Source organism: Toxotes jaculatrix, chromosome 12 (genome assembly GCF_017976425.1).
Source record: "Toxotes jaculatrix isolate fToxJac2 chromosome 12, fToxJac2.pri, whole genome shotgun sequence".
Taxonomy (NCBI): domain Eukaryota; kingdom Metazoa; phylum Chordata; class Actinopteri; family Toxotidae; genus Toxotes; species Toxotes jaculatrix.
The window spans coordinates 4729579-4755171 of record NC_054405.1 but is presented as its reverse complement, the minus strand read 5'-3'; the positions used below and the strand labels follow the sequence as shown (position 1 = coordinate 4755171).

The following is a 25593-nucleotide window of genomic DNA, read 5'->3' as shown; positions in this document are numbered from 1 at the left end:
ATCTGCCACAAAGATAAATCTTAAATGTTGGGGGAAACTTGGGGAAATAAGGATATTGTTTTGGTTAAGTTCTAATTCATTTTAAACGTGGATGTTAAAAACAACAAGACTGTTCAGGAATTTTTATTGAAATGGAGTTCACACGTGGTATCCATTCTTTGCATGTCTACCAATCTTCCCACTAACCACTCTGCAAGATCCCATATTCACACTGTGAGAAACACCTTCAGTTTTTTTTTTATAGTTTATCATCATATCTATTCCACCAGTTTGTGTTTTCAATTCTTTTGTCTGATGTTCAAAAAACACTCTCAAAATAAACAATGCCTTACCAAGATTCATAACCACCTCACTTCTCAAAGTAAATAAATAATGTTTAAAAAAAAGTTTTGAATGCAGAGTCTCTGTCTCTATTGTGTGCCATTTTAATGAAGCAGCACAATCAGTTCTGAATCTACAGCCGGCCTCTGAGCCAGCATCTGCAAACAAGACCCCGCGTTTCATTTCAGGGAAAAGTGGAGCTACAGTTTATCCCTCCGGGAGAAATTCCATCTACACTGCTGTACCCAGAGACAAAACCGCTGAGGCAGCTTTGTTTACTCACTGTTGAGGCATCAAAAGGGGTCTTCAGTAACATGTGTGTGGGGTAGGGCGGGGTGGGGGGCTGACTTTGCAACTGTGCTGGCTTCCACTGACACGTCGCTTTTATTTAAGAAGCCAAACTGACTGTAAGATGTGAGGAAGAGGAGCGCAATGACAAGCATGACTCTCCAGAGTACGGACAGAGACTCCCATCTGCTCATTGTAAGGCAGATGACAGCCTGAGGGTTAGCAGCTCTTTCAGCATGCTCAGCACTGAAACTGCCTCTGACATGCTCTCTGCTGAAATCCTGCTGGGTTAAAGGCGTTTAACTTAAGAAGAGTGGGACTGATAGATGCTGCTTTCTGTGACATTAATTACAAGCTGTGTAGCCTGGGGGTACAGTGATTTACTTCTGCATGTTCGCAAAGTTGAAAGCCTTGCAAGGGACATGTTTAAAAAATGAACAGTTAAACTTGAAGCCACAGGGGCCAAGATATCCGGACATTTAGTCCAGGTCAAACTTAAAAAGAAAAAAAAAGGATCCTACATTTCCCAAAATGCAGCTGGATACAATCTTTCATTAAACTCTCTCCCTGGTGAATGCCCACACAGTCTCTAACACAGACTTCTTGTTATCACTTTTGCTTTATTTTTTTTCACACAGCCGTTTTCACAGTAGTGTGAAACTGAGTAGGACTAACTATGACAAGTGCACTGAGCTTCATGGGTAAAATTGGTAAAGTGCCCCTTTAACACAAACGGCTGACAGCAGTTTCTGTAAAATACTTGTGGATATTTGCAAAAGTCATAAAATGTGATGTGTCTCTTTGACATGTGGCACTCTAAAAGGCAGTGAGGGCTGAGATATTTACAGCTGGGAAAATGAGAGCCAATAGCCTGCGCCTGCCACAACAGATAAAATCCAGACAGGACAAAGTGAAACACAGAGGATGGGTTACTGCCTGATGCACACTGACAGGTTTCAGTTTCAGCCCTTAACTGACTGGTGTTTCTATGACGAGCCTTTTCCCTAAGAGATCCCAGTGAGAGGCTGGGATATGACGAGCTGGGGGTGAGGAGAAAAGAGGCCAAGCATTACAGCAGGAACAATTACAGACGTAATGGCAAACATCATGCTCTCTCCCCCCACCTCCAACCCCAAACAGACCACCTCATTCCATTCAGTTAGCACGGAGCTTTTCAAAGAACACAGACTGGAGGCAAATTCCAACTTCATAGCAACACAACAACTTTGTGAAGCAGAGCAGTGGCACCATCGAGCCAATCAGCAGACTCTATCCTGAGATATCTGATACAGCCACGCTGCGTGTCAGTGTTCCCTGAATACACACGCACCAGTAGGCGTGACCGCGGCTTCTCGGGGCTTCACAATACTCTCATCACAGCTTAGCTTGGCCTTTTCACTTCAGCCAGCACCCCCTCGAGACTCAACAGCCACACACACACCCATGCAGGCGGTGGAGCGGGAAATTCAAACGGCCCTCCTCTTGGCTGTTGTGCTTTCAAGAACAGACTATGTGAATAGGTTGGATATGATTACATCGTCAGTCTCACAAATCTACATGCTGAGAGAACAAGAGTTTTGGCAGAAATGTGATTTGTGGATGTGCCAAGGACTTTTTTCTAAAAAAAGTCTTTTTACTGTGCTGGCTCCTGCAAATTAGAGTTTGCTGTGAATATTGTGAGTCTGAGAATGTCTACAATTTTTTCAAATATATGGAATATTTGGAAACCAACTTATCATCTATTACATTGCTTTGACATTGCTGAATGAGAGTCACAGAGTAGTTTATCTTTAACAGCCACTTAAAGAACTCAACAAGCCTTAATCACCATTATTAGTATCACTTCCTGATAGCTGCCAATGAAAAAAGGACATTTGTCCACAGGGAAGCAACTACCACAGAGATAATGTTTGCACTACTTATCAAACTAACAGAACATAACACTGGGAGACACTGTGTTTACGGCCATTAACACACTTCCTGTTGGTGTTTCTAGATGGTCGTTCACCGAGTAAAGATCAGAGCCGTCTGCCTAAAAGGCAGCCATGAGAGACACTGACCTCTGTTTGGACATAAGAGTCTAAGTGTGCAAAGATAGTAGGAGCAAAATGCCTTATTGTTCCACCTCTCAATGCACCACTGAACACAACTTCAGTAGAGACCAGGGGACAGAGGGGGGACTGTCAGCCAGGGTTTGGCTTTATTTTCTGAGCAACTTATCTGTGGACACGTGTGTGTGGCTACTTTACTATACAGTTAAAAATCTTTAGTCTTCTCAGCTGTATACAGTGTAACAATATATTTCAAATGTTTTCCTTGTTAAACAGACAACCACCTCGCACACAGCCTGTTTACCAGACTACAGCATCCCATCCAAAAGCAACAGGCTGAAGAATAGTTATCTGCAGAGCATCATATCTCCAACCTCTTTTACATATTACCTTTTATTACTTACGATGTATAACAGTATAAATATTGAAAACTGGGGGTGGGAAGGAATGATTATTATTCTTGAGTTATTAAATACATTTAAAAAAAAAAAAATAATAGAGAAACTGGAAAAATCTGGAGTCAGATGTAGAAGGAGCAATATTTTCCACTTATTTAGGACCTAAATCTTCTTCCATCACTGGAAGCACAGTCTCCTCATCACACTGTCAATGCCTCATGAAACACGATCCATGTACCTCAGGGTTAACTGTTAACTATGTCCAGCGTTAAACCCACCAGGGGGTAAAGCGGCGAATACACAAACAATAACTTCAACACAGTTCAAGCGCATTTTCTTACCTTCGCTCCATAACGCTGGACCTGCCTTCAGGCTTTATGACAGGATTAAAAAAAAAAAAAAAAGTCCAAAGTACAAGCGCTGACTTGTGTTTGTTTGTCGTTAACCGTACACCTGTATAAAGTCGCGATGACACTTAATGTGACAGCGCTATGTCTCTTTGAGCGAAATGAGAGACAATAAAAGCAGTTTGAAAGCAAAGTTTTGACACAGGCAGCGGAGGAGCGACTTCCCTCTTTGCTCTGTCAGCCTGTCTCAGCTCCGCTCCAAGAGCCTGCTTTACAGCCAGCCGTATGCTGCCTTCAAGTGCTCCTGGAAATATGGAAACTACCAGCTGTTAACCCCATTGTAACAAAGCTGTGGGTACTACTGAATAACTTTATATTTCTATATTTAGTCAATAGGGGAGAGTGGATGGGCCTAAACAACATACAACATATTAAAGCAAAAATACTTGCATGTAATACCTGCACTGTCCATTTGATTTCAGTACAAACACTACCAAAATCCTATGACATTAAATACAAACTAAATTTTACTGCCACATTCAGCTCTTGGAACCTCACAGGTAAGAGGCTGCTCTGAAGTCTCATTCCATCTCTGTATTTCTTTCTAGAGATGACAAAAGATGAAACACCTTACAGCTATGCCCTGATGCCAGGAGAAGATTCAGTGTGCTTCATATGCTTTTTCAACTTCTGTTCCATTTAAGAATATACACCCCTGCCTCTATTACTGGCTTGTCCATGTATGGAATATCAACATTTCCCACAGCATTTGAAGGAGGCACGGGAATAAAGCAGCCAAGAGAAAAGCTGGTGGTTTAATACAGTGGAAAAGACTGAGCACACATGCTCCTAACAAGCAGCATATGACATAAAGGATGGCCCAACGATGACTTAGAAGCTGCTCTCCCCTCTGCAGGGCCCCTTGGCCCCCTGAAAGCATTATCTTATTAATTCTTTAACTAGCTTAGTCCCTGAGCAGACATGTTGAGTCAAAATAAAGTCAAACTAATTTGTTGTTGATCCTGAATCACAAGACTGCAGTCAGACTCTCCCACTGCATGTGATCACTTCAATTTGACAGGCATTACAGAGAGATATTTCTCTGCTGCAGTACATTTACTCAACTACAGTATTTAAGTACAATTCTAAGGAACTGTACAGTGTATTTCCATTTTATGCTACTTTATACTTCTAATCCACTACAATTCAGAGGGAAATATTGTACTTTTTTTTTTTTTTTTAACTATTTGACCTTTCACAAAAAGCACTGTCTGACTGTCATATGTCACATGTCTGTGGGTTGTTAGTAGTTCATCACAAGAGTCATTTCCCCTTTAAACTTCTCAGATGCGCCCCCCCTGCACCAAAAGCGTGCACTGAGGAAAATGACAGAGAAAGCCAAATTAAATTCAGCTCAACCATGTTTGTTCCCTACTGCACATATTGTACTTTATGTTTCCTGCACTGTCACCTATAGACCAGAGACATTCAGAGCAAGAAACAAGGTGAAATGATTATATCTGAAAGTACAGAGTGAAACATCAGTTTTACCATGTGGTCCTTGAACTAATCATGAGTGGGAGCTGTAAGAGATGGCATGGGGCTGAGTAAACAAGACACTATGAGTGAGGAGTTTTCTCTCCTTAAATCAATTTGTCTATTTATATACTTTGTTGTTTTTTTGCTTACTTTGTCATATGATACCTTTAAAATGAAATCATACAAATTCAATATATATCAAATATACATAATATCAAATTTTTGGTTGTCCTGGACATAGTAGAAAACAGTAAACAGTAAAGCAACAGATGGAGGTTGCTGTTGGGACAAGCAAAGCACCAGCCACCTTTACAGGAAATAGTGAGCTTCTGCCCTGATGTCATAAACATATAACAGGACGGGAGCTTTATGGTAGATTAAGTTATCATACAGCTGCTGCTTTGCATGGATCTGAATAATCTACTGCACTCCTGGGATACAGAAAGAATGAAAAGGTACATTTTGCAGCTGAGTGCCAAGTTCAATGTACAGGTGCAGAACGCCATGCTGTAACATGGCTGTAGATATGAATTACTACCTGCTGGTTAAATGCCTGTAAGCTTTGAAACAAAATGTTTGACACGATAATTTGTTTAAGTAATGACACACTAAAGCCATGGATCACTATAATGATGCAGTGCAGCTGTGTAATGCGACATATAGTCAGATAGTCCACTGAAGGCAGCAAAGGTGTAAAAAAAAAAAAAAAAAAGAAAATTATCTTTATGCTTTAGACACTTAAAATTCTAACAACCGTGTTGTTAGTATGTAATCAAATACAGCCTCCCCCAAACAAAAGGTGTGGTCTGCAACAACAGTCTCTTATTGAGGCTCCAGAGCAACACGTTACACAAGGGACCTCGCATAATTTCACAGCACCAGGAAATGACTGGAGATCCTCAGAAACAGGAGGACAAATCTGACTCTGTCTCACACATTCTCTCCCCATTTCCCTTCCTCTCCCCTTCACATAACCAGCTGTCTTGGCTCATACATGCTCGCAGCTGCCCAAATCTCTGGCCCCCAGACATGACGAAGACCTGCACCGAGGAGGGGAGGAAGGGGGAGGGGGGCTCTACATCTGGGTCAGTAACTGGTAGGTCTACTGGGCTGTCTGGGGAGGAAAGAAGTCTGATTGACATTTTTTATTCAAAGCTCACAGCTCTTTAGTTTCAAATTGATGTTGACAAATGAGCATTTTCACTGTGAAGAGAGCAGACTCTGTCCCCAGCTTCTACTACGAGACAACACAAAAACACGGATCGAAGGACCGATGACTTCTAGTTTCTTTGGCCTTCTTTTTAATGGGAGCAGTGCAGCATGTTAACAATTTCCATGGTTTTACTGGGAAGCTGCAAAGGTTAGTGGTGAGCAGAGTGGATCTAAGCAGAGCAAGAATATTTTTCCAGTGCTGTGTGGCTCCCTGCAGGAATGTGCTCTTTCAGTCACCATGGAGAGGGAGACAGAGATTCTTACTGTTGCAGGACAAAGCTTAACGCTCAATGGATGGGTTTACAGGCCCCCTCATTGTAAAAGGATTAAATAAATCAAGGCCAGCCGAGACCTAGCACCACGGCACCCCTGCCGTGGCCTTTCAGCTTCAACCAAACAGACACACACAAACACAACGGGCCCTCATCCAGACACAGGCTACATTCAGCAGCTTTGAGAAATGCTGTAGTAACCTGGCTCGCCCCTGAAATCATTTGCATACACCTTGAGGGGGCCACAACAAAAAAAACAGAACACGGGGCTGAAGGGATACGATTGTTCTATTTTTTTTTTTCCCCCAGGGACATTCATTCATTGTGACAAATCTGAAACATGCCCATAATGCACCAGTATGATAAGAGGAATCCTATAATAAAAAAAAGAATCTGAAGGAAATACGATCATTATTTAGTACATCATTTTAGACATTTTCTTATAGGGAAGGAAAGTTAACACACAAACACACACACACACATTAGACAAAGACCTACTCTAATACTGCTGTGACATACATGCTCTACTATTAGTGCTCATCCAGATGTGTCTGAAAGCTTACTGGTCCACCAACAGGGTGTAGAGATAATGTATATAAGTGTGTTAAAGGTCAGACAGGACAGTTTTTGTTGTTAATGGTTCTCTTCTTGTAATGCAACACCAAAAAAGTTCACAAGATTTCTTTGTGTGAAGAGTGAAACTAAAACCCATGCTATACTCCCAGTTGCTACTGTGACAGGTACACAGACTAGTCGTATTAGAGTCACACAGTGCAAACACATCACTCGGGGCTGTGGAGTTAGTTTTTGGTTTAGGGGTGGCAGTGCAACACACCGAGCGGCTTTTGTCTACCTGAACTTAGGCTGTAGTGGTTTAGCGGGTCGGCCACCCATGCACTGTCCTGTATTACACTCTCCATCTCCAAGTCTGCATGCGGCCCGACGGACAGATGGACCAACAGACAGATGAATGGATGGATGATGGAGACATGAGAGAATCAGCAGAGGGAGAGAAGCACTTCAGGTTAGAGAACAGAGCAACTGTGTACTTTGGGACCGAGAGGTCAGAAGCTTTGCACAGAAACGATACTTTGATGCTAAAGCAATAAACTGTTTTGTGAAACAGTGTGCAGATAAAAAAAAAAAAAAAAAACGTGGAGTCTTGTTTTAATGAGAGAACTTCATTTAACTTTTAAGTTATAATCCTTAAGATTTTAACACTCCATTTTTGTTATTATTTATGGTCTACATTTTCTTAGCAACAGTCATTCAATACATTTACATTCTGTAATTACCTCTCTATATAGCAGTCCTCATTGTTAGAGGCAGACTCTGTTATTCACTTGTGGAATTCAATTTGCCTATGTTCAGCATGAGAGACAGACAGGAAACGATGCAGCATGTAATCTAGTCTTACTGTTTCTAATTTTATCTCATTGATGTTAGTCTCCCTGTTTACTGTTCACTCTCCCAGCACTGTATCAGAGCTGTATTAAGTTCATGTTAACCAAACATTTCCTACTACTGCTAGTTCCCATTAAAAGCTTTCAAATGGCAAACGCAGGGTAGTGAAGCAGTCACAGGAAACACCAGGGTTAGTACCGACTGTGACTGCTCATCAAAAATGCATTTGGCCAGTTTTACATATGTCAGAGAGTAATGGTATAAGAAGGTGCAGCCACAGTGAGTTATTACATTAGATGAGTCCTGCAGGTGACAGGCTGCACATGTCCAAATTCTCTGCATGATAACAAACTCCTATAGTCTGCTGTCGCATGGAAAACTACTTGTACGCAGCATAAACTCAGAAGGCGGCTGCTCATGTGATGGAAACAGGCCAATTATCAAATGCGCTTCTTTACTAAAACAACACAACTTTGTTTGGCTGCACTGTAAACAGATACACCATTTGCTCTTCTGTTGGATTTATGACAAATGAACTGCTTAGGAGTGACTGCTGTCCTCTGAATTCTGGGACCCGTAGTATTAAACCACCACCAGTAGCCCACTGCTGTCGCCAAATCAACCGGGACTAAAATCATAAGGATTAAAACTTCAGCTACAGTCATCAAAACTCTGATGTCCAAAATGCAATATGTGTATGTGTGAGTGAGTGAATGTGGGGTGAGTGGACGTGGTGGATGAAGTGTGTATACCAACACGCACAGGGGGGGAAGAGGCTCCAAGAAGCAGGCTGCAGGCCAGAGCAGGGGGAAGCTGAGGTAGAGGAGTCACAGTCAAATGCAACAAATCAAGACACATGCTAACACAACTGTACATCCCTCTGCAGTGAAACAAGAACAGTGTTAAAGATGTACTCAGGCAGTGGAGAACAAGCAGTGCGGTCTCGACACAGAAACAGGCAGGGTTAAACAGCATTACACTTAGTATTTGTTCCGCAACCGATAATGAACTGAAACCAGGATCTGCTCAACTAGAGCTGTGTTAATATTACAGATAACAGGGCATCTGCAGGTTCAGAAAACCTTCTGTTATTAAAATTTGGTTATTACTATGTAGAATATAAGCTAAGACTTAAGTAAAATAACATGTAAAAACTGGCAGTTCAAGAGAAAAACAGTATCTTTTCGGTGTATTCAGGATATTACGATAATACACTTGACCTGCGGATACTCTGTAAAAAAAACAAAAACATGATTGACAACTAAAGACACATGCAAAATACAAAACAAAAAAAAGCAAGAAGCATTAAAACATTGCTTAAGAGCCGGGGAGTGGGCAGGACAGTGGAGTGTATTGTGCGTGCACTGCAACAGTTAACTCTACACCACAAGATGCATTTCTGATCGGTCACACAGTCTGAGAGGCTGAAAAACTTGTTGGTTTGAAACTTGACTGGCATGTCAGATAACATTGGCGTCCAGGAGCACCCGAAATCCCGCACATATAATGACACCCCCTCCCCCATAATTGTGGATCTTGTGGGGTTGGGTGGTTTTTTCCACTGCGTCATCAGTTAGTCCAGATCCTGGAGTCTCAGAGGCACTTCAAAGATCAGGAACCCCAGCTCAGCTCTGCTCGCCCACCCCAAAAGCCATCAGATGGCTGTGACAGTGAGTCACACTGGTTCAATCAGTCTTTGGACTGGAAGATGTGATATGGATTTATACAAGATGTTGAGGTTTATTCAAAAAAGGGGCTCTCTCTCAGAGCACTGAGATGTGCTGCAGTGTGTGAGGACGGTGTGAGAAAAGTTCAAATTTAGCTCAAGTCTTCACCGCAGCCTCCAAATGTTGTTAGAATTGCTCTCTTTGAATCCAAGAGGGTTTATGTTGTACATTTGTCTTCGACGCTCTCGGGAGGATGATAAAGAGCTTATCTGTTTGCTCTGGACGGCAATAGATTAGCACAGTTATTTGCAGTAGATTTGCATTGTGCTGAGTCAATATAACATGATTAGAAGGCTATTTCAGGGGATGGTGTGTTAGAAATATGTGTTTTCTTTCACTGTAACATGTAACATAAGTTGAAGTTATGTTATTCTTACATACTATAATTCAGGTCTAAAACAGGTGGAGACCTCTAACAGGGCTCTGGATATTGTACTAAGGGTTTTGGACATGATAATAAATATCTGTGCCTCTACTGCATTTAACTAATTTAAAATGTTCAAATAATGGTGCAGGGATATTATACTAGAAATCCACTACAGAGTGGATCCAGACACACACACACACACACACACACACACACACACACACACACACACACACACACACACACACACACACACACACACACACACACACACACACACACACACACACACACACACAGACTGAGCCACATCATCCATCACAGGCCTAACCACTTCCTGAAAATGCAGCCATTTTGGTGAGACATTAACTGTCATCAGTGATAACTTCCTTCCAACACATCTCCTGTGAATGGTTTAAGAGGTGGAGGAGGAGGAGGAGGAGGAGTACCTGGCTTTGGCACAGAGTTGGTCATGGACTGCGGCACTTTATCATTTATGAGCTCCACGCACTCGCTGGGAAAGAAGCCAACCTGGACAGAGCACAGCAGTGAGACAGGCAGGTGAGGTGGGAGGAAGTACAATCAGATTTAGATAATAAAATGAAGAGTGAGAAACAGACAACACAGTATCTATACCGAGCTGTGGATGTCATACTAGTCATGTGATTTTGGGATTAGAAGCAATGTGACAAAGATGGCTTCTGGGTATTTACTGATCAGGCAGTATGGAAATGATCACATCACTGACCTCTGTGTGTGTGTGTGTGTGTGTGTGTGTGTGTGTGTGTGTGTATGTGTGTTTGGTTCCTCCTCTAAAATGAGACTAATAGAGACCACAGACAGACAGAGCCTGTTCAGCTGTGGCACTTGTGGCAGACTGTGGAAGAGCTACCTGAAAAATGTCAAATTGCCTCAATATGTTGACATTTCTAACAATGATCTTATTTTTATTTACTATTTTATTAGTACAGTATTTTAAATATATCTCCTTGCTAATGGACTTATTCTGTCTCTTCGATAAGGTTTAATATAGCTGTGGCAGGTTTACACATTCTACCTGAGCCAAAGCTTTGTTTTTTCCACATATGTGCATTATTGTTTTTTGGTAGAACTTTGGCACAGCTGTGTTTTGCCTTTCAAGACTTTAACTTAAAGTCTATATTGTACAGTATAGGACTACGACTCAAACACACACCACCTTTGACATTACTGATTGACTACCTCCTAATGGAGGGAGGAGGTACTGCAGGTGCGTTTGTGTCACTGAACTCCTTGCATTTGCTTCTCATCAGCTAGTTCCCCATTACATGAACTACAAAGTGTGGATCCGATATAAAAAAAAAAACAGCCAGATGTCCAAGCTAAAGGCCATCAATGGGCTTGTAGTCAATATTTATCAGTGAGAAACAGCCTCTCAGAGTCTCCCTGTGGTCAGAAGGAGAAGCTCTGTAAATCCAGGGGAGGGCAGTGGTCTCCAGCCGCTGTGAGCGTGCCTGAAATGTAACTGATCTGTTCAGTAAGTGCCTGCTGGCTGCCACACTGCCAGTGAGCCTGAATGGCAGGACTTCTTCTTGTAGGAAGAGAGCCAAAAAACACAAGAGGGGAGAGGGGGCAGCAGGTCAGAGGAGGTTCAGCCAGACATGAGCTGCAAAACCCAGCTCTGTTGCTGCACTGAAACAGGCTGTGATGAAACCTCTGCAGTAACATTTAGGTTTTAAGACAGAAAAAGTCTTAAAAACAAATAAGTATTTTGCTTGTTTGACCACAATTTAGAGGCATGCACTTACATAGTTGTAATTATTCCCCCTTATGCTTCATGCCTCAATACACACAAGAAAATGATGCAACACTAATGTGTGCTGCAGTTTCCACTGAATTTGTGGGTTAGGCTCATTGCAGTCAGCTCCTGTGACTGTTGGGATTCATCTGAGATCATCAAGCTCAGAGAAAAATTAGAATGTAGAAAACACTTACTTGGGCCCCAGTTTCTATCCACCTTTACTACTAAAAGTATAATATTATAATATTTATGTCTAATGATGTCTCTGATTTGATTGTTAGTCAAATCATGTGGGCATCTGTCAATCACATACATATGAGTGAACACTTTTGGTGATTACTTTGTAATGTGAACGCTGTATTTCTGTTGTTTACCTCGTGATTGTTGTGATCAGGGATAAAACTGCTGTGATAATTCTCCAGAGCTGTAAAATCCTTTCTGTGAGAATTATAAACCTCTGTGCAGCGTTCTGGCGTCTGATAAGTATTTAAAAGCATTAATCTGTTTCTCCAACTGGACTTTCTGGACTTTCATATTTCACAGTCTCACAGGTACCTTAAACAACATGTTCCACCGGTGCAGCCCCCCTGTGTTGGTTTAATGCAGGGCTGTTTTCTGTCTGAGTGCCCGCTTAGTAAATCTGGCCCTCAGTATTTTAAACATATTTCTTTGGTAGTAGTCTACGTACACATACAGATAACATGGACATACTGTTCTGTTCCATTATTATTAACCTCCATTTCAAAATGACTTGTAATATACAACATACTGTTAATGTTAGAGTTCTGTTTGCTTTCTTATAGCCTCTAAAAGAATTCATACCAAAAATGATGTGCCATTCATAATCTGAATTTATAGTTTTATACTTTATTTCAGTTAGAAGTGAAATGGAGGATTTCATAAACAAATACATAAAGCTGAGAGCTGAAACTGGGAGAACTTATGTGGACTGTAACTAAAGTTTCAGTGTGTTGCAGGATGGTAGTGAAGGCTGTGAAGAATATGAATGAGTTCAGCACACACCCTGTAATCTGCTCAGAAGCTTCACATAAAAGAGGATTTGTATCTCGCTTTGTCTTTGGGTAAACTCAGAGTATTTGAAAATTGCTTTACAAAGCAGCATTCTCTCCTTGTCCTTGAAATACCTCAAGTACAGCTTAACCTGAAGTTTACCGCCAGAGGAAAAGACAGAGAGAGAAAATGTGTGTGTGTGTGCGTGTGTGTGCGTTTCTGCCTCCAGGCTGCCAGGTGTTTTAGCGAGCTGCGTACCTGAAAGCCATGCTTGCCCCTCCACCATGTGGTGTCTTCTTTAGGGGGCATGTCAATCACTGACACAATATCGCCAACCTGCGGAGAGCAACCAAGGGAGAAAGACAGGAGATCAAAGATGTGTCTGATTACTAAAACTGAAGGCATTATACAGCCAGGCTTTAACTTTCAATTGCAGGAGCAGGAATTCAGTAAGGACTGTTCTGAGCAAGGTGATTCGTCCAGACATTGATGTCTAAAATGCTACTTATTGAGCTGCGGAGTTTGCTGTCAGTGAACATTTCTACTAGAAAGTTTTATTGGTCCTTCCTTTTGAGTCTAATCAAGTTCAAGTACTGTGCCGCAAGTAACAACAGATGAGGAAACATCTGTGAGGAATTTTAATGGAATCTCAGGACATCTAGAGAGACAGACGGAGATGGGGAGAGAGCGTGTGCTGATGCTGTTGTTGTCACCTCGAAGGACAGCTCGTCTGAGGCCTGAGCGATGTAGCGCTTGATGACGTGGGCAGCAGCAATGGCTGGCACATTGATGGACGACTCTTCATGGACCAACAGATGATTCCCCTTATTGTCAACCTAATACACACACACACACACATACACACACACACACAGACACACACAGACTCACATGTCATTTCAACAGTGGCAGCCATTGGTCAGCAGATTATTATAGAGGTTAGACAAAATACAAAACAATGATGTGTATGGATGAGTATAATCATTCTGCAATAAAGAGCTATTTTGGTGAAGTGCATTATTTATTGTTTTTATTCAGATGTTGAATAAATGACAGTTATTCTGAGGTTGTTTTTGTGCTGTTAAATAAATGTATGAATGAGATGAGGTAATAAACATACAGATCCAGGTCTGCATCTATAGTTCCACAAAAATCACTGTTAAACTACTGAATAAGATCAGACTTTGTATAAATTATATTTCTAGGTATCTAGGCTATAGTAATAGAAACCCTTATTAATCTTTGATAACAAAGTAGGACACCATCCAGCCTTAGGTCCTTGTTTGTCTGACTTTAACTTATTTGTTGAGCCAGTTTTACTGCAAAATGTCATCAGGATTTTTCAGACATTTCTCTTTTCTGTGTAACCCTGCAGTGTTTGAGAATAATGCTCCAATAATTCAGGCAGCAAGTTCTTCAACTAGATAAAAAAGACTTCAGTGTTTTTCCTTTTACAGGAGCCTTCATTAATTTATTTTTTAATGGCCGTTTCATCTGGAGGTAAAACCATTCTAAGGAAGAAGCCTGACAAAGATGCTTCGGATCCCTTCATTAGAGCATTCGTCACTACTGAAATATATATTTTCTTCTGCTGAAGAGTCAGTGTCCTCCTTAAAGACAGAGCCTTACCTCCATCCATGTGAGGGCAGGCCCACAGTTGATCTTGTTGTCAGCAATGGCTGAGAGCCGGGAGAGGTAAGCTAACAACATCTGGGAAACTGACTAACATGGAACAAAAAACACACACACAGGCCAGTTAGAGTCATTACACAGACGTCAGATTTACTATCATTATTATACTATTATTATCCATTTTGTACTATAATTACCCAATGCACAATGCACTGAACATAAACCTTAACTGTTAAAAATTAGTGATTTCAGTTAAAAATGATACATAAACAACTACGTTAGTAATTAGCATTTAAAGTCATTTAAAGTCTCTGGCTCCTTTTGTTCTGTGTTTGTTGAGGGACTGATATTCAGGCAGCTAAAGAGTGTTGCATGGCCATAAAACACTTGAAATGACACTCGCGGCTATGACTTCATGTTACAAGGGAAATTTAGTTTTATAGTTTTTGGTGCCGCACATCTGCACATTTGAGCTAATGCTGACATTAAAAGTGAGAAGAAGGGGTAGGATGCAAACCTCAGCTCTCATGGCTGAGATCTTCTTTGTTAAAACCTGCAGTTACATCACCGTGAATAAAATCCAACACTTGGCTCAAACAATGAATCCTATAAATGCGGCTACTGGTGAAAGTAAAATTGTGTACTACAGGCAGCTTGTGTGTCCACACACAATACCCCTCAGTAATAAACTGGTTTTACCAGTTTGGTCTGATACCTCTGCATTCTTTTTAGAGCCTCAATCGGACCGTAAAGGTTTCACCTGGCTCAGAATACTGTTCACAGGCAGACTGAGGAGGAAATAACAGGCCAAATATCCACCAGTGCCTTCCCAAGAAATAAGCCATGTAGATGATATGGGATCTCAGAGCGCAGTAACTGGAAAAGCTTTTATCTAGTAAACTGATACCTTGTTATCTTGTATTATAAAAAGTGTATGGGCAGCAAATTCTATCCTTCATTTAATTTAGGGGCTGAGCAAGCACTGCATGGTTCACAGAGAGCATAAACAAAGCTGCATGAGATTTAGAAAAGTTCCACAAACCTACAAAAAACATTTATTTTGCCTACCACACATATTTAACATGCTTCTACCTACAGTCAGTCATTAATTTATGGTTAAAGTGTGAAGAAAATGGACTCTAAATCTATTAAAGTTTCATATATGTGTGTGTAGATGTGTGTTTTCAGTGCTTACCTCTGACTGATCAGTCAGACTGTCCAATCGAGGCAGCTCAGGCAGCTGTGAGAAGCGTCGGTCATAGATGCAGAGGTGCAGGTGCTTGTCCAGGACACGGAAATCCTCATAGCTGCGCTTCACAATCCAGCTTCGACCCTTCAAAGAAACACAGAGAACACAGAAGGTGATTAAACAGCTGAATGGGACAAATGTTTTCATTCAACTGCATCTAGGTCGAACATGACAGTTTTTCACTAATTAACATGGGAAAATTAAATGTGGTCCAATGCACATCCTGTAGACAGATGCCTAGAAAAATGAAATCACACACAAAAAAAAATGTAAGTAACTGGAGCAACTGATAAAAATGTCTATTAAATTCAACAACCGAGGTATCATAAGAGCCACAGAATACAGCAGAAACATGAAAATAGGAAATACTGGATGGGCACCTTACAGCTGGGAGTCACAGTACGTGCTGTAAAATGTTTCAGGAAGCTCCAGATATCACAAACAGTTCAGAGAGACATTCCAGCTGAGTGTACTCTAAATGGATGCATGTTTCTAAAGAACAGATTAATGTTTAAGCTTGATAACGGCATTTCCCTACCTTCCAGGCAGTAGTTTGTTATCATTTCATTTTTAGTACATATCATAATCAACTAACTACATCAGTATGGGGCAGGTTTTAAGACTCTTCTGGGTTGGTGCGTTCAGGTACTGGTTCTGGTGGTGGGGTGGGGACACTCTCACCAGTTCCTGAACGCACCAACTACACATACACTGTCCTGCCACACTGTTCTTATGATCTGCAGGTGGTTGTGATGCACCGTTTAATGCGGAAGGAAATACAAAATTCCACAGGACAACAACTGCGAGGTCAACAGAACCTTCTCTGTTGTAACAGCAGACTCCTGTGTCAACAGGCAACTGTTTGCTGAAAAGTTCACCATGTCAACTTAAAAGGTGATGACATGTCAGAGTTGTGTTTACGGCTTGTTTCTGCTGCATTCAAGTGCTTCAAAAATCTGTTCCTGCAGGTTTAATGACTTCAAATGCTGTCTGTCCTCAAACATCTTAAAATTTCATGACGCTAAATCTGAGGTCGCACTAAATGGACCAGAAATTTCTACAAGCCACTTCCACAGTAGGCTGGTATCACTCAGACTGCCTGTTGTTACTTTTGATGCTGATCTTCGATTTGAGGACTAAGTTAAAAAAAAAAAAAAAAAAACTGACCAGTGATGTTTTTCTTCAAAATGGGAAAATGTCTAAAGTCAGGTCATTTCTGTCTCTTGCTGATTTTCATAAAGTCGTGCATTCCTTAAGTTTTACACACCTGGAATAACAGTAACGTACTTTACACTGGTCTTATTCAGAGCTCCTCCACCAACTCTAGGTGGTGCAGAACACACCACACCTTCTACAGGAAAGCCTGTGTGAATATGTGATGTGTTTCTTCTGGTTCTACTGCTCCGCTTTAGTCATTTTATGGTTTCATCTAATTTTAACATGGTTTTATTTTATTCATTCACTTTTATCATTATTCTTTTTCCTTTTCCTTGGAAAGCACTTTGTAACCTTAAAAACATATGCTATATTAACAATATGAGTTCATTCTGATTTCATCTCAAACTCAAGGTCAAACACTGTCACCAAACGATTTTCTTTTTTTTTTTTTACCAGTAGTTGAACTTTGTGGATAACATTACAAAAAGAGCCACAAGTCTCTCTGTCAGCACAAAGACAGACTCACTGAAACCTTCATCAACCCACACTGCTGCGATTCTTCTGTTTTTAATGTTTTCTCTGGTACTGTCTCTATTTTTGCTCCCCACAGACACTCCTCCTTTAATGCCTCTAATACAATGGCACTGTCTCAAAACATGCTAAATAAAAAAGGCCATCGAGTCTCCCGTGGACTTGTATACTTTGATATCGGAGATGTCTTCATAAACAAAGATCATCAGCGGCTTGCTCAGCCCTTCCTTGTAAAATTCAGTGATTAAATGCCAACAGTACAAGTGCAAACCAAGAGAATTTTGCCCTCAATCCACCACATTAAATGTAACTTTGCTTTAAAAAAAACAAACAAAAAAAACTAAGAGTGGAGATTCCAGGATTCCATGGATTTGTTGTTTCTTTTTCATCCAGGAAGACAGGGCTCCAAACCTCAAAACCCCACTGAGAGAAACTAGTGGTGGAAAAAGTCTTTGCTTTGATTTGGCCTAGAAAGATCCGTCTGTACCGAGGCCAGAGTTTGAGCGACCGGGACTGCACTGCACCACTCAGCCCACTGATTCTAGTGCTGTTTGAAAAGTGCTGGCTGGAAGAGACGCCGCTGGGAGGGCTCTGTGGGCTTGGGGGAACTCTTTATGCTTTCCTGTCCCACTTTCAGATGGTGCTTCTAGTCACCCCCCTTTTCTGGGTTTGTGGAACTGAACCAATCTCAGAGTGCTGTGCTACTTTCTCTGTTTAAAGCTCTGAGTGCACAACTCAAGGCCAACTCTGCCAGTTTTTTTATCCTTTTTCAAATAGAACTGGTGTAGATTTAGCAGTTTTCCGATGGCTGTGAGAAGTTGGAATTTCCAAGCACACAGCCGCATACTTGTGTGGCATTGCCAAGGTCGTGCAAATGGAATATGATCTGTAGAGGGATATGCATGAAACCAGAATCAAAAATGTCACAGGAGGAGGCCCGGGTAAAGCTTCTGAGCAGCTGGTGTGCATGTGTGGGTTCGACTGAAAGGCTTTGCCAAAATTTGAATTAATCAAATTTCTTGAAAAACTTTGTATATGATGTAATCATAAATGATTTGGCTGCTACTTTACTCTGACATCGCTCCTTAAAAGGGAATTTTGAAGATGACTACTCCAACTTTTTTCTGCTTTGACCTATGCAAGAAATCTAAACTTGGAGTGCAGCACTAGCTGTAAGAAGCAGACAAACATGGAAACAGGAATGCAGTCCTTCGTAAAACCTCAGGGTTTCGAGAAGCCACACTCCAAAGCCCTTTCTATCTGCCATTCTTCACTATCGCTCACCCATCCTGGCACACATCCACATTTCTTTTCAATTCAGTCCCACATTCCCACATAACTTGGATTTTTAAAACAATAAGTTTAGGTGTTTCAGAAATGACTGAATCTGAGCCAGAGCTCTGCTCACAGAGAGGAGCGTGCTGGATATCTGCACAGGTTGTACTGAACCATCATTTGTGGGCTGGGAATCACTTCTGACAAGTTTTTTTTAGAGAAAAGTTGAAAGCATGAATACATTTTTTATAAATGTGTGGGTGTTTTCAGATGAAGGGGAGCCTGCGTATATAATTACATTTAAGTATATAGATGCTTGTGGGTGGTGAGGTATGTATCTGTGCATGAATACACCGTCCAATGCAGTGTCTTACCTGGCAGTAAATATGAACTAAGTACACCAGCTCCTTGGACTCATAGCCGTTCCGTGTCACTTCACACTGTTCATCCCCGAGGGACAACTGAAAGACACAGACAGAGAAAAGGGGTTGGAGCATTAGACAAGCATTTTTCAAGAAAAGAGTCAGAGTTGGACAGTGGTGACTATAAAAAAAAAAAAACAGTTAATTATAACAAACCTTAGCCTTTGCCTTAACTCTCATGTCTCAGTGGGAGGACAAAAATTCAGTCAGAGAACAAAAGAAGAAAAACATCTCTAGTGTGGTGCAGCAGGGACAGTCCATTCTGACCTCCACATCACAAAGACTTTGACAGGTCCATTTTTACAAACTGACAACACTACAGTCTGCACAAAAAGCACAAAAACAATTTAAATTCTACTCAGGATCCCATGTTTGGCAGACGTGTCAGGTAGAGAGATGGCCATAAAATGAAGAAAGCCAGGAAAAGAAACGATTTTTCATTTCATTTAATGAATGATGCAGTTGCGATTGTGTCAGTCATAAGTGTAATATGTGTCGCTTCGATGAAGAACCGCCACAAGATCTAAAATAAACACGAGTTGCAGTGAAACAGTGCAGAAGAAAGTTTGCCAACTTCAAAGCAATACTGTGAATATCAGGGTTCACTTTTCCAATATTGTTTTCACTCCAGGTGTCCAGGATGTTATTACCAGTCAAAGCGGAGGGTGAAAGGTAGCTTTTAATCACAGCACTCATCTGACCTACATAACAAAAACCCAAAGGAACAACTAAAAAAACTGAACTGAAAGAAAGGAGGTATGTGTTCAAACTGGATCCACCAACAGGAAGCTTCTGAAAATAGGTGGATGTTGTATAAGATGATGATTATACTCATGGTGTCCTAGTGAACAGAGCTGACCGCCCACATTTCAATGAAATATAGATGAGGAAACAAGCCAGAAGCTGGGAAGGCTGGCACAGCCGGCATATGTTTAGTGGAGATCACTGAGCATGCTCATATGACCAGCTGCGCTGAGGAAGAGGCTGCTGGCAGGTGCCTTCTGTAACAGCTCCATCTTTACAACCAAAACCAAAGATTCTTCTTGATTTGTTTTTTGTTTTTTTTAATGATGTGAACGTGATATCTGGACTCATCCATTCTCTGAGGACACAGCCTGATCAAAGACACTACAGCCATATGCACAGTATATATCTGCCTGTTTGTAATTCAGTGCAGGTACATTGTAGGAATCACACAACAGGGCACAGATCCTCTTCCATGTAATTCAGTATATTCTGCCATACAGGTTTTATCACCAAGCATTGGTGGCATGACCACAACCAACTCCTGCTATACTCACTTAACCCGTCCCCATTGCATCTCTAATATAAATCCATTACTGGGCATAATACGAGTCTTTGTTCCTTAAGCTATATCTTCCTCCAAATCCATATTAACCTTAGCTTCTCATACTCATTTTGAATTGGATCACACAGCATTTTGGAACATAAAATCAGGTAATGCAAAATGCTGCTTAATCTCCAAATATCATGGAGCCCCAGGTGTTACTCCATTCCCATCCTCCCAAAAGATGATTATTCCTTATTCGAGTGCAGATATCACAGAGTAAAAACCCCTTCCTCAACCCACTGAGCTCTGATAAGGAGGTTTCAGGTACACTCGGGGAAAAGAAATGCAACAGAGACGCTCATTAGCAACTTGAGAAACACCACTATTAACAAAGCAGGACGTGTGTTTAGACAGGAACTGCAACAAAGTGTGTTTCAATACGGAGGCAATGCCCTGCTTCAGAATACCCAATGTGTGTTTCGCTTCCTTAAGAATTTAGCTGTAAAAGCTGAGTGTCTGCACAGTGTTTGAGAGTATGCTGTTACTTTCATTACATTTCTCAGTGAAGCTGTCCTGTGGTCTCTCTCCGCTCCATTCTGTCAACCTCCTACTGTGGGTGAGGGGCCTTTTATTAATTTACTAATGCTGACATTTAAAAGTCGTCACATGTAAACGTGAAAGAAAATCTATATTAGCACCACTTTCTCTATTGAGTCTGTCCCACAGCTGAACTGCACTCGCTTACCAAACAGCTCAGGACAATAAAGATGTTTGTATTGGTATTCAAAGCAATGTGGTCATTTCAATGCCATATACCTGAAGCACAGTAGTTTGTAAAACACAGTGGAAAAGCAAGGAAAAACCTAGAACCACAACCTTTAGAGGTTCTAGTTATGAATTTGCTATGTGCTTCATCTTCTTAGATTAAATCTGCATCTGTTTGTTCAGACAAAAGACACTTTCTGCTTTCACAACAACAAGCATAAGAAAAAAAAAAGACTGAAGGTATTTATGTGCTCTGAAGGTCCACTAAACAGATATTGTCTAAGCGATGTCACGGTGCCAGCGAATGGAGAAAAACACATGGAAGTGTTTTTGTTCCCATTAAAATGGGCTTGATTTAAGGACAGTTGTTAATGGAGGGGCAGCAGTAAACAGAGCCTTAGCAGAACAACAGTGTTCCTTTCTGCAACTGTGTCCCTTTTCAGAGACACAAACTAGTATGACATCAAATGACCTAATTACCTCTCTGTTGTTCAGAATCGGCCCTGAGCAACCCAGAGATGTTTTCGATGCACAGGCAAAAGCCATTCTCGTGACAGAGCAGCCAGCAACAGCTATAAAAACAAACTTTAGCAGCAGAGGTGCACAGAGCGCACAAAAAGCTTTCTCCCATTTCACTGGGAGAGTTTATGGTTTTGGACCTACAGTATACTCTAGGAAAAAGAGCAGCTGCCCAATTACTAACTGCAGCCGAGGAGATGAGTAGTTATTTTGATAGACCGGGATCACTGTAAAAAGCTAAGACATCATGTGGGACAACAAAGCATTGCTGTTTTAATATACAGTGTAAACTGTGCTGTGAGTCCGGATAAGATAAGCTTTGGAAAACTTCTCATCGCCGGTGAATGTTCCTTCTCTGTAAAGTTTTTGCAACAGAACATTCTTCTTCTTCATCTTTTAATTGTATTCAGCATCATGTCCTTGCACATAAGCTGCTGTCTATTTTATTAGTGTTTATTGGTTAACTGACACATCTGAGGGATTTGTCCTGTCCCCATGTCTTTGAATGTCAGAGTGATCATACAGATAGGCATGCTCTGGCAGATGACTCCGAGTCTGTGTTTAGACACAGTGGTGCTTTTAGCTCAATGCTAACATCAGCATCATATTATGCTCACACTGACAATGCTGATGTTTAGCAGGTATAATGATTAACATATTCCACGTTTGTTCAGTGTGTTATAGCATGATAACACTTGCTAATTAAAACCAAACACAGAGAGCAGCTGAGGCTGATGGGAAATATCAGCAGTTTTCCAGGTATATGGTCATAAACCATTCAAATTCTGATGATGGCGCGAGTCGAAAAGTGAGAGGATCACGAGAGGTCACGGTTATAAGTTCATCCTGAGGTGAACATGGATGTCTGAACTTAGCTGCCAAAACACAGTGTTGCTAAAGGTGAAGACAGATAGATATTTCAGTCTGGACCAACCGACCAGTACAGACAGACCTGCAGCCATGTCATTAACAAACCACAGAATGTTTTCCTTAAGGAAGCTCAGACGTTAGAGTGTTAATAAATCTCTGCTGCAAGTGATTTATCAACATTAGTACAGACATGATCTATACTTCCTTTATCAAGTCAGTTATCATGATCTGTTGCTTTAGAAATCTCAATCTGAAAAACAAAAACCTTGTGGGAGAAAATATGAACGTGAGCTGTAAAGTCACTGCTGTGATTGAAAGCTCAGGTCGTCTTACTGGACTCCAAGGAGCCTCTACACAGTGAGTTTAATTCACTTCCATCAGGATGGAGGTTTTATCTCCCTAGAAGTGACACTAACAGATATTTAAGGTCACACCTCATCTTATCTTGTTCTATAACACTTTCCCTATTGAATCCTTGGTTTTAGTGACAGTTATGTGACTGTTATTGTCAGTGTCTGTTCTGCAATGTTATTTCTCACCAATAAAAAAAAAAGATATGAGGTCTTTTATTCCATCAGCTACTGGCTTTTAAACAAAATGTGATTTGTGTGTTTTCTAGCTTCTTTCCTCTGCTTTCCCTAGATGGGTTTTGTGATAGTGACAACAGCGACAGTGGAGTTAGCCTGTTGTACTTCCATGTATTTATTGTGTTTTTTAATTCATTGCTGTTGTTACTGACATATTTATTATTACTGACTGCTGTGTGGAAGCCAGACATAAAAGCTTTGCTCTGCTTATCTGTTAGGCAAATGGTGTGTATGTGTATTTTGAGATTATGATGTATGACAGTAGCCAGAGTCACTGTTTCCTTAGATGAAAAAGTCATAAGGGAAGATAGTAACTCAAAAGCAATTTCACACATGCAGATCTTCTGATTCATGTTGAGGTCATGTGTCAAAAAAAAAAAAGCAGTAAGCCAATGTTGTGGAACAGCTAATTTAGCAATATCTGTGCTATTACTGAGTCGTCCTTTGTGATGCAAACTGCAGGACTCCCGGGTCCAGCACACAAAAGTCTCAGTGTGGTGTTTCTGTAACACACTTTCATGTGGACTTTCAAGCAAACAGTAACAAGAGTCTGGGGTGCTCTGTGTTAAGGCTCAGTTCTGACAGATGACAGTAATATGCAGCTGCATTAGCTTCTCTGACCTTAATTAAAACTACATGGAATGATGCCCTGAACATAACATCTGGCTTCTGCTCAGCAAACTTGGGATGATCATATGGTGAAAACAGACAGTAGCCAGTAATATGACTGGAGAAACCACGAATGCCCCTTGGAAAGACAACACAGCAACTGCATGGATTTAGTATGTGACAGGCTTAAAAAGAGTTCTGAACTGATTTAGCAGAGATTGAGCAGAGATGAGGAGCAGGCTACGGAGGTCTGTAGTCAACTGACGCTGACTGGAGCAACAAAAGGCTTTATGCAACCTTTTCACTTATGTAGTAGTACTAACATCTGTAAACAGGCTTTGGTGTGTAAAATTGCTAGAGTTTCCAAAAATATGTTTGGTAAAGAGGTTCTGCAAACATCAGTAAAAACCTATGGTAAACTAAAACGCAGGTCTTCAGGTTTGTGGGGAAAACTTCTCTCTTTGGGAGAAGTATTTCAGATACCAGTCAACAAAGTGCATGAATGGAGTACCAACAGTCACACGTCTACTTTTCAGCAGGAAGACACTTGTGAGCATAAAATTTGTTCAGACATATCTGTTCTTCTGCTGACAGAACTTTCAGAGATTAAAGATGGCTTTTACTGAGCAAACACGCCAGCGAGTGAGTGGATTGCAGGTTGTATCCCAGCTGAATAATGAGACATCTGTAAAAGAAACATTTCCAAAACCACATTACAGTTAGAACTTGCAGAAACATTTTCAGTGGTGTAGAAGACTGTAAAATACAAAGACCAGTGCCTGCTCAACAAAACAGTTTTAAACCACTTCAGCAAGTGCTTCTGCTTTTAGCCAAATTACAACTTATGACAAGATCCAGAGCCCGGGCCAGATCCTCTGCATCCAACTGAGTGGCATACTAGACAGGTTGTCTACCATTCTGGGCCTGTTTTTTGCAATGCATGCAACACGCCACATTATAATTTGATTTCAGTCCAACCTGCACTGCACTAGCACACATTGTCCCTGTAGCTCCCGCAAAGCTGCAAACAGCAAAGGTGACTGCAATCTTGTCCATCCTGAGCAAACTGGATTTTCTTAACCATAAGCACCAGAATAATGAAGTGAAAACACAAAATATGATATGAATTAATACTAAATATTAAAGAATTAGTTCTCCTGGATGTACTGGGTGCAAGTTTACTCTCTATATTATGGTAACAATGGAGAAATATATCACTGTGACATGTAGAAAATCACTAGAATTATAACTATTTGTATTAACTTTCTCCCTGTCCTCAAGTTATATATGATCATATTGGAAACAGATACCCATCTATGGGTGGTCTGTGCATTGTTTGTATCATTGTAAGAGCAGGCTCATAAAATTAACAGCAAGAGAAATACCACCCATGGATGATGGTCATTTTCCAAACAGAAAATGTCAGAGGTGAAGTTAACACTTGTCCTAACAAAGGGTTGTGCAGAGGAGAAGAGCTTAATCTAACGGCCATATTTTAGACACAAGCAATTTTTATGAGTCCTGCAAGAAGACAAAGACAAGGGGGAAGCATTGCTCTGACAACTGCAGAGCAGCAGCAGAAAAAAAAACGAGAGGAAGGAACAAAATTGCACAGTCGAAAAGACAGAAAGACACTTTGTACTCACAGCCGTTCAACTCTGGTTTTTCCTCATCCCTTGTTTGAGCTCCTACACTTTCCTTCCCTTCGTGCCGTGGAGCTTCATGCTCCGAGTTTGCCCCTCCTTAACACTCCAACACCTGTCCCCAGTCTCTATTTCTCAGTGCGAGTGTGTGAGTCTAGAGTGCGAGAATGTACATCCCGTCTCGCAGAGTCCCGTTTCAAGTGCCCGGAACACAATTCCCCTCGGCAGGACGTAAATGTCAGCTCTCCACTTTCTTTCACATACACTGTAAGCTCCCCTGGTGTGGGATTCAGAGACAGGGGGGAGGCAACAATATTAGCAGCAG

At 41.1% G+C, this 25593-nt stretch overlaps 1 protein-coding gene across 5 annotated transcripts in view; it reads right to left on the bottom strand.

The window, feature by feature from the left end:
- Positions 1–25593, bottom strand: part of arhgap32b (Rho GTPase activating protein 32b) — a 95991-nt gene that overhangs the window by 16983 nt on the left and 53415 nt on the right. For 3 of the 5 annotated variants that reach the window (XR_005894992.1, XM_041051250.1, XM_041051252.1), the window contains 8 exons: positions 18937–19023; positions 15545–15682; positions 14347–14439; positions 13431–13553; positions 12976–13053; positions 10376–10457; positions 8595–8645; positions 7282–7356 (listed from right to left, as the gene is read on the bottom strand). Coding sequence is in view for 3 of the 5 variants with exons in the window: in XM_041051250.1 (XP_040907184.1) it covers positions 7282–7356; positions 8595–8645; positions 10376–10457; positions 12976–13053; positions 13431–13553; positions 14347–14439; positions 15545–15682; positions 18937–19023 (727 nt within the window). In the remaining 2 variants the exon portion in view is untranslated. Of the gene's footprint in view, positions 1–3399; positions 3616–7281; positions 7357–8594; positions 8646–10375; positions 10458–12975; positions 13054–13430; positions 13554–14346; positions 14440–15544; positions 15683–18936; positions 19024–25593 lie in introns of those variants that run through there. The other 2 variants (XM_041051251.1, XM_041051253.1) reach the window with 2 other exon arrangements.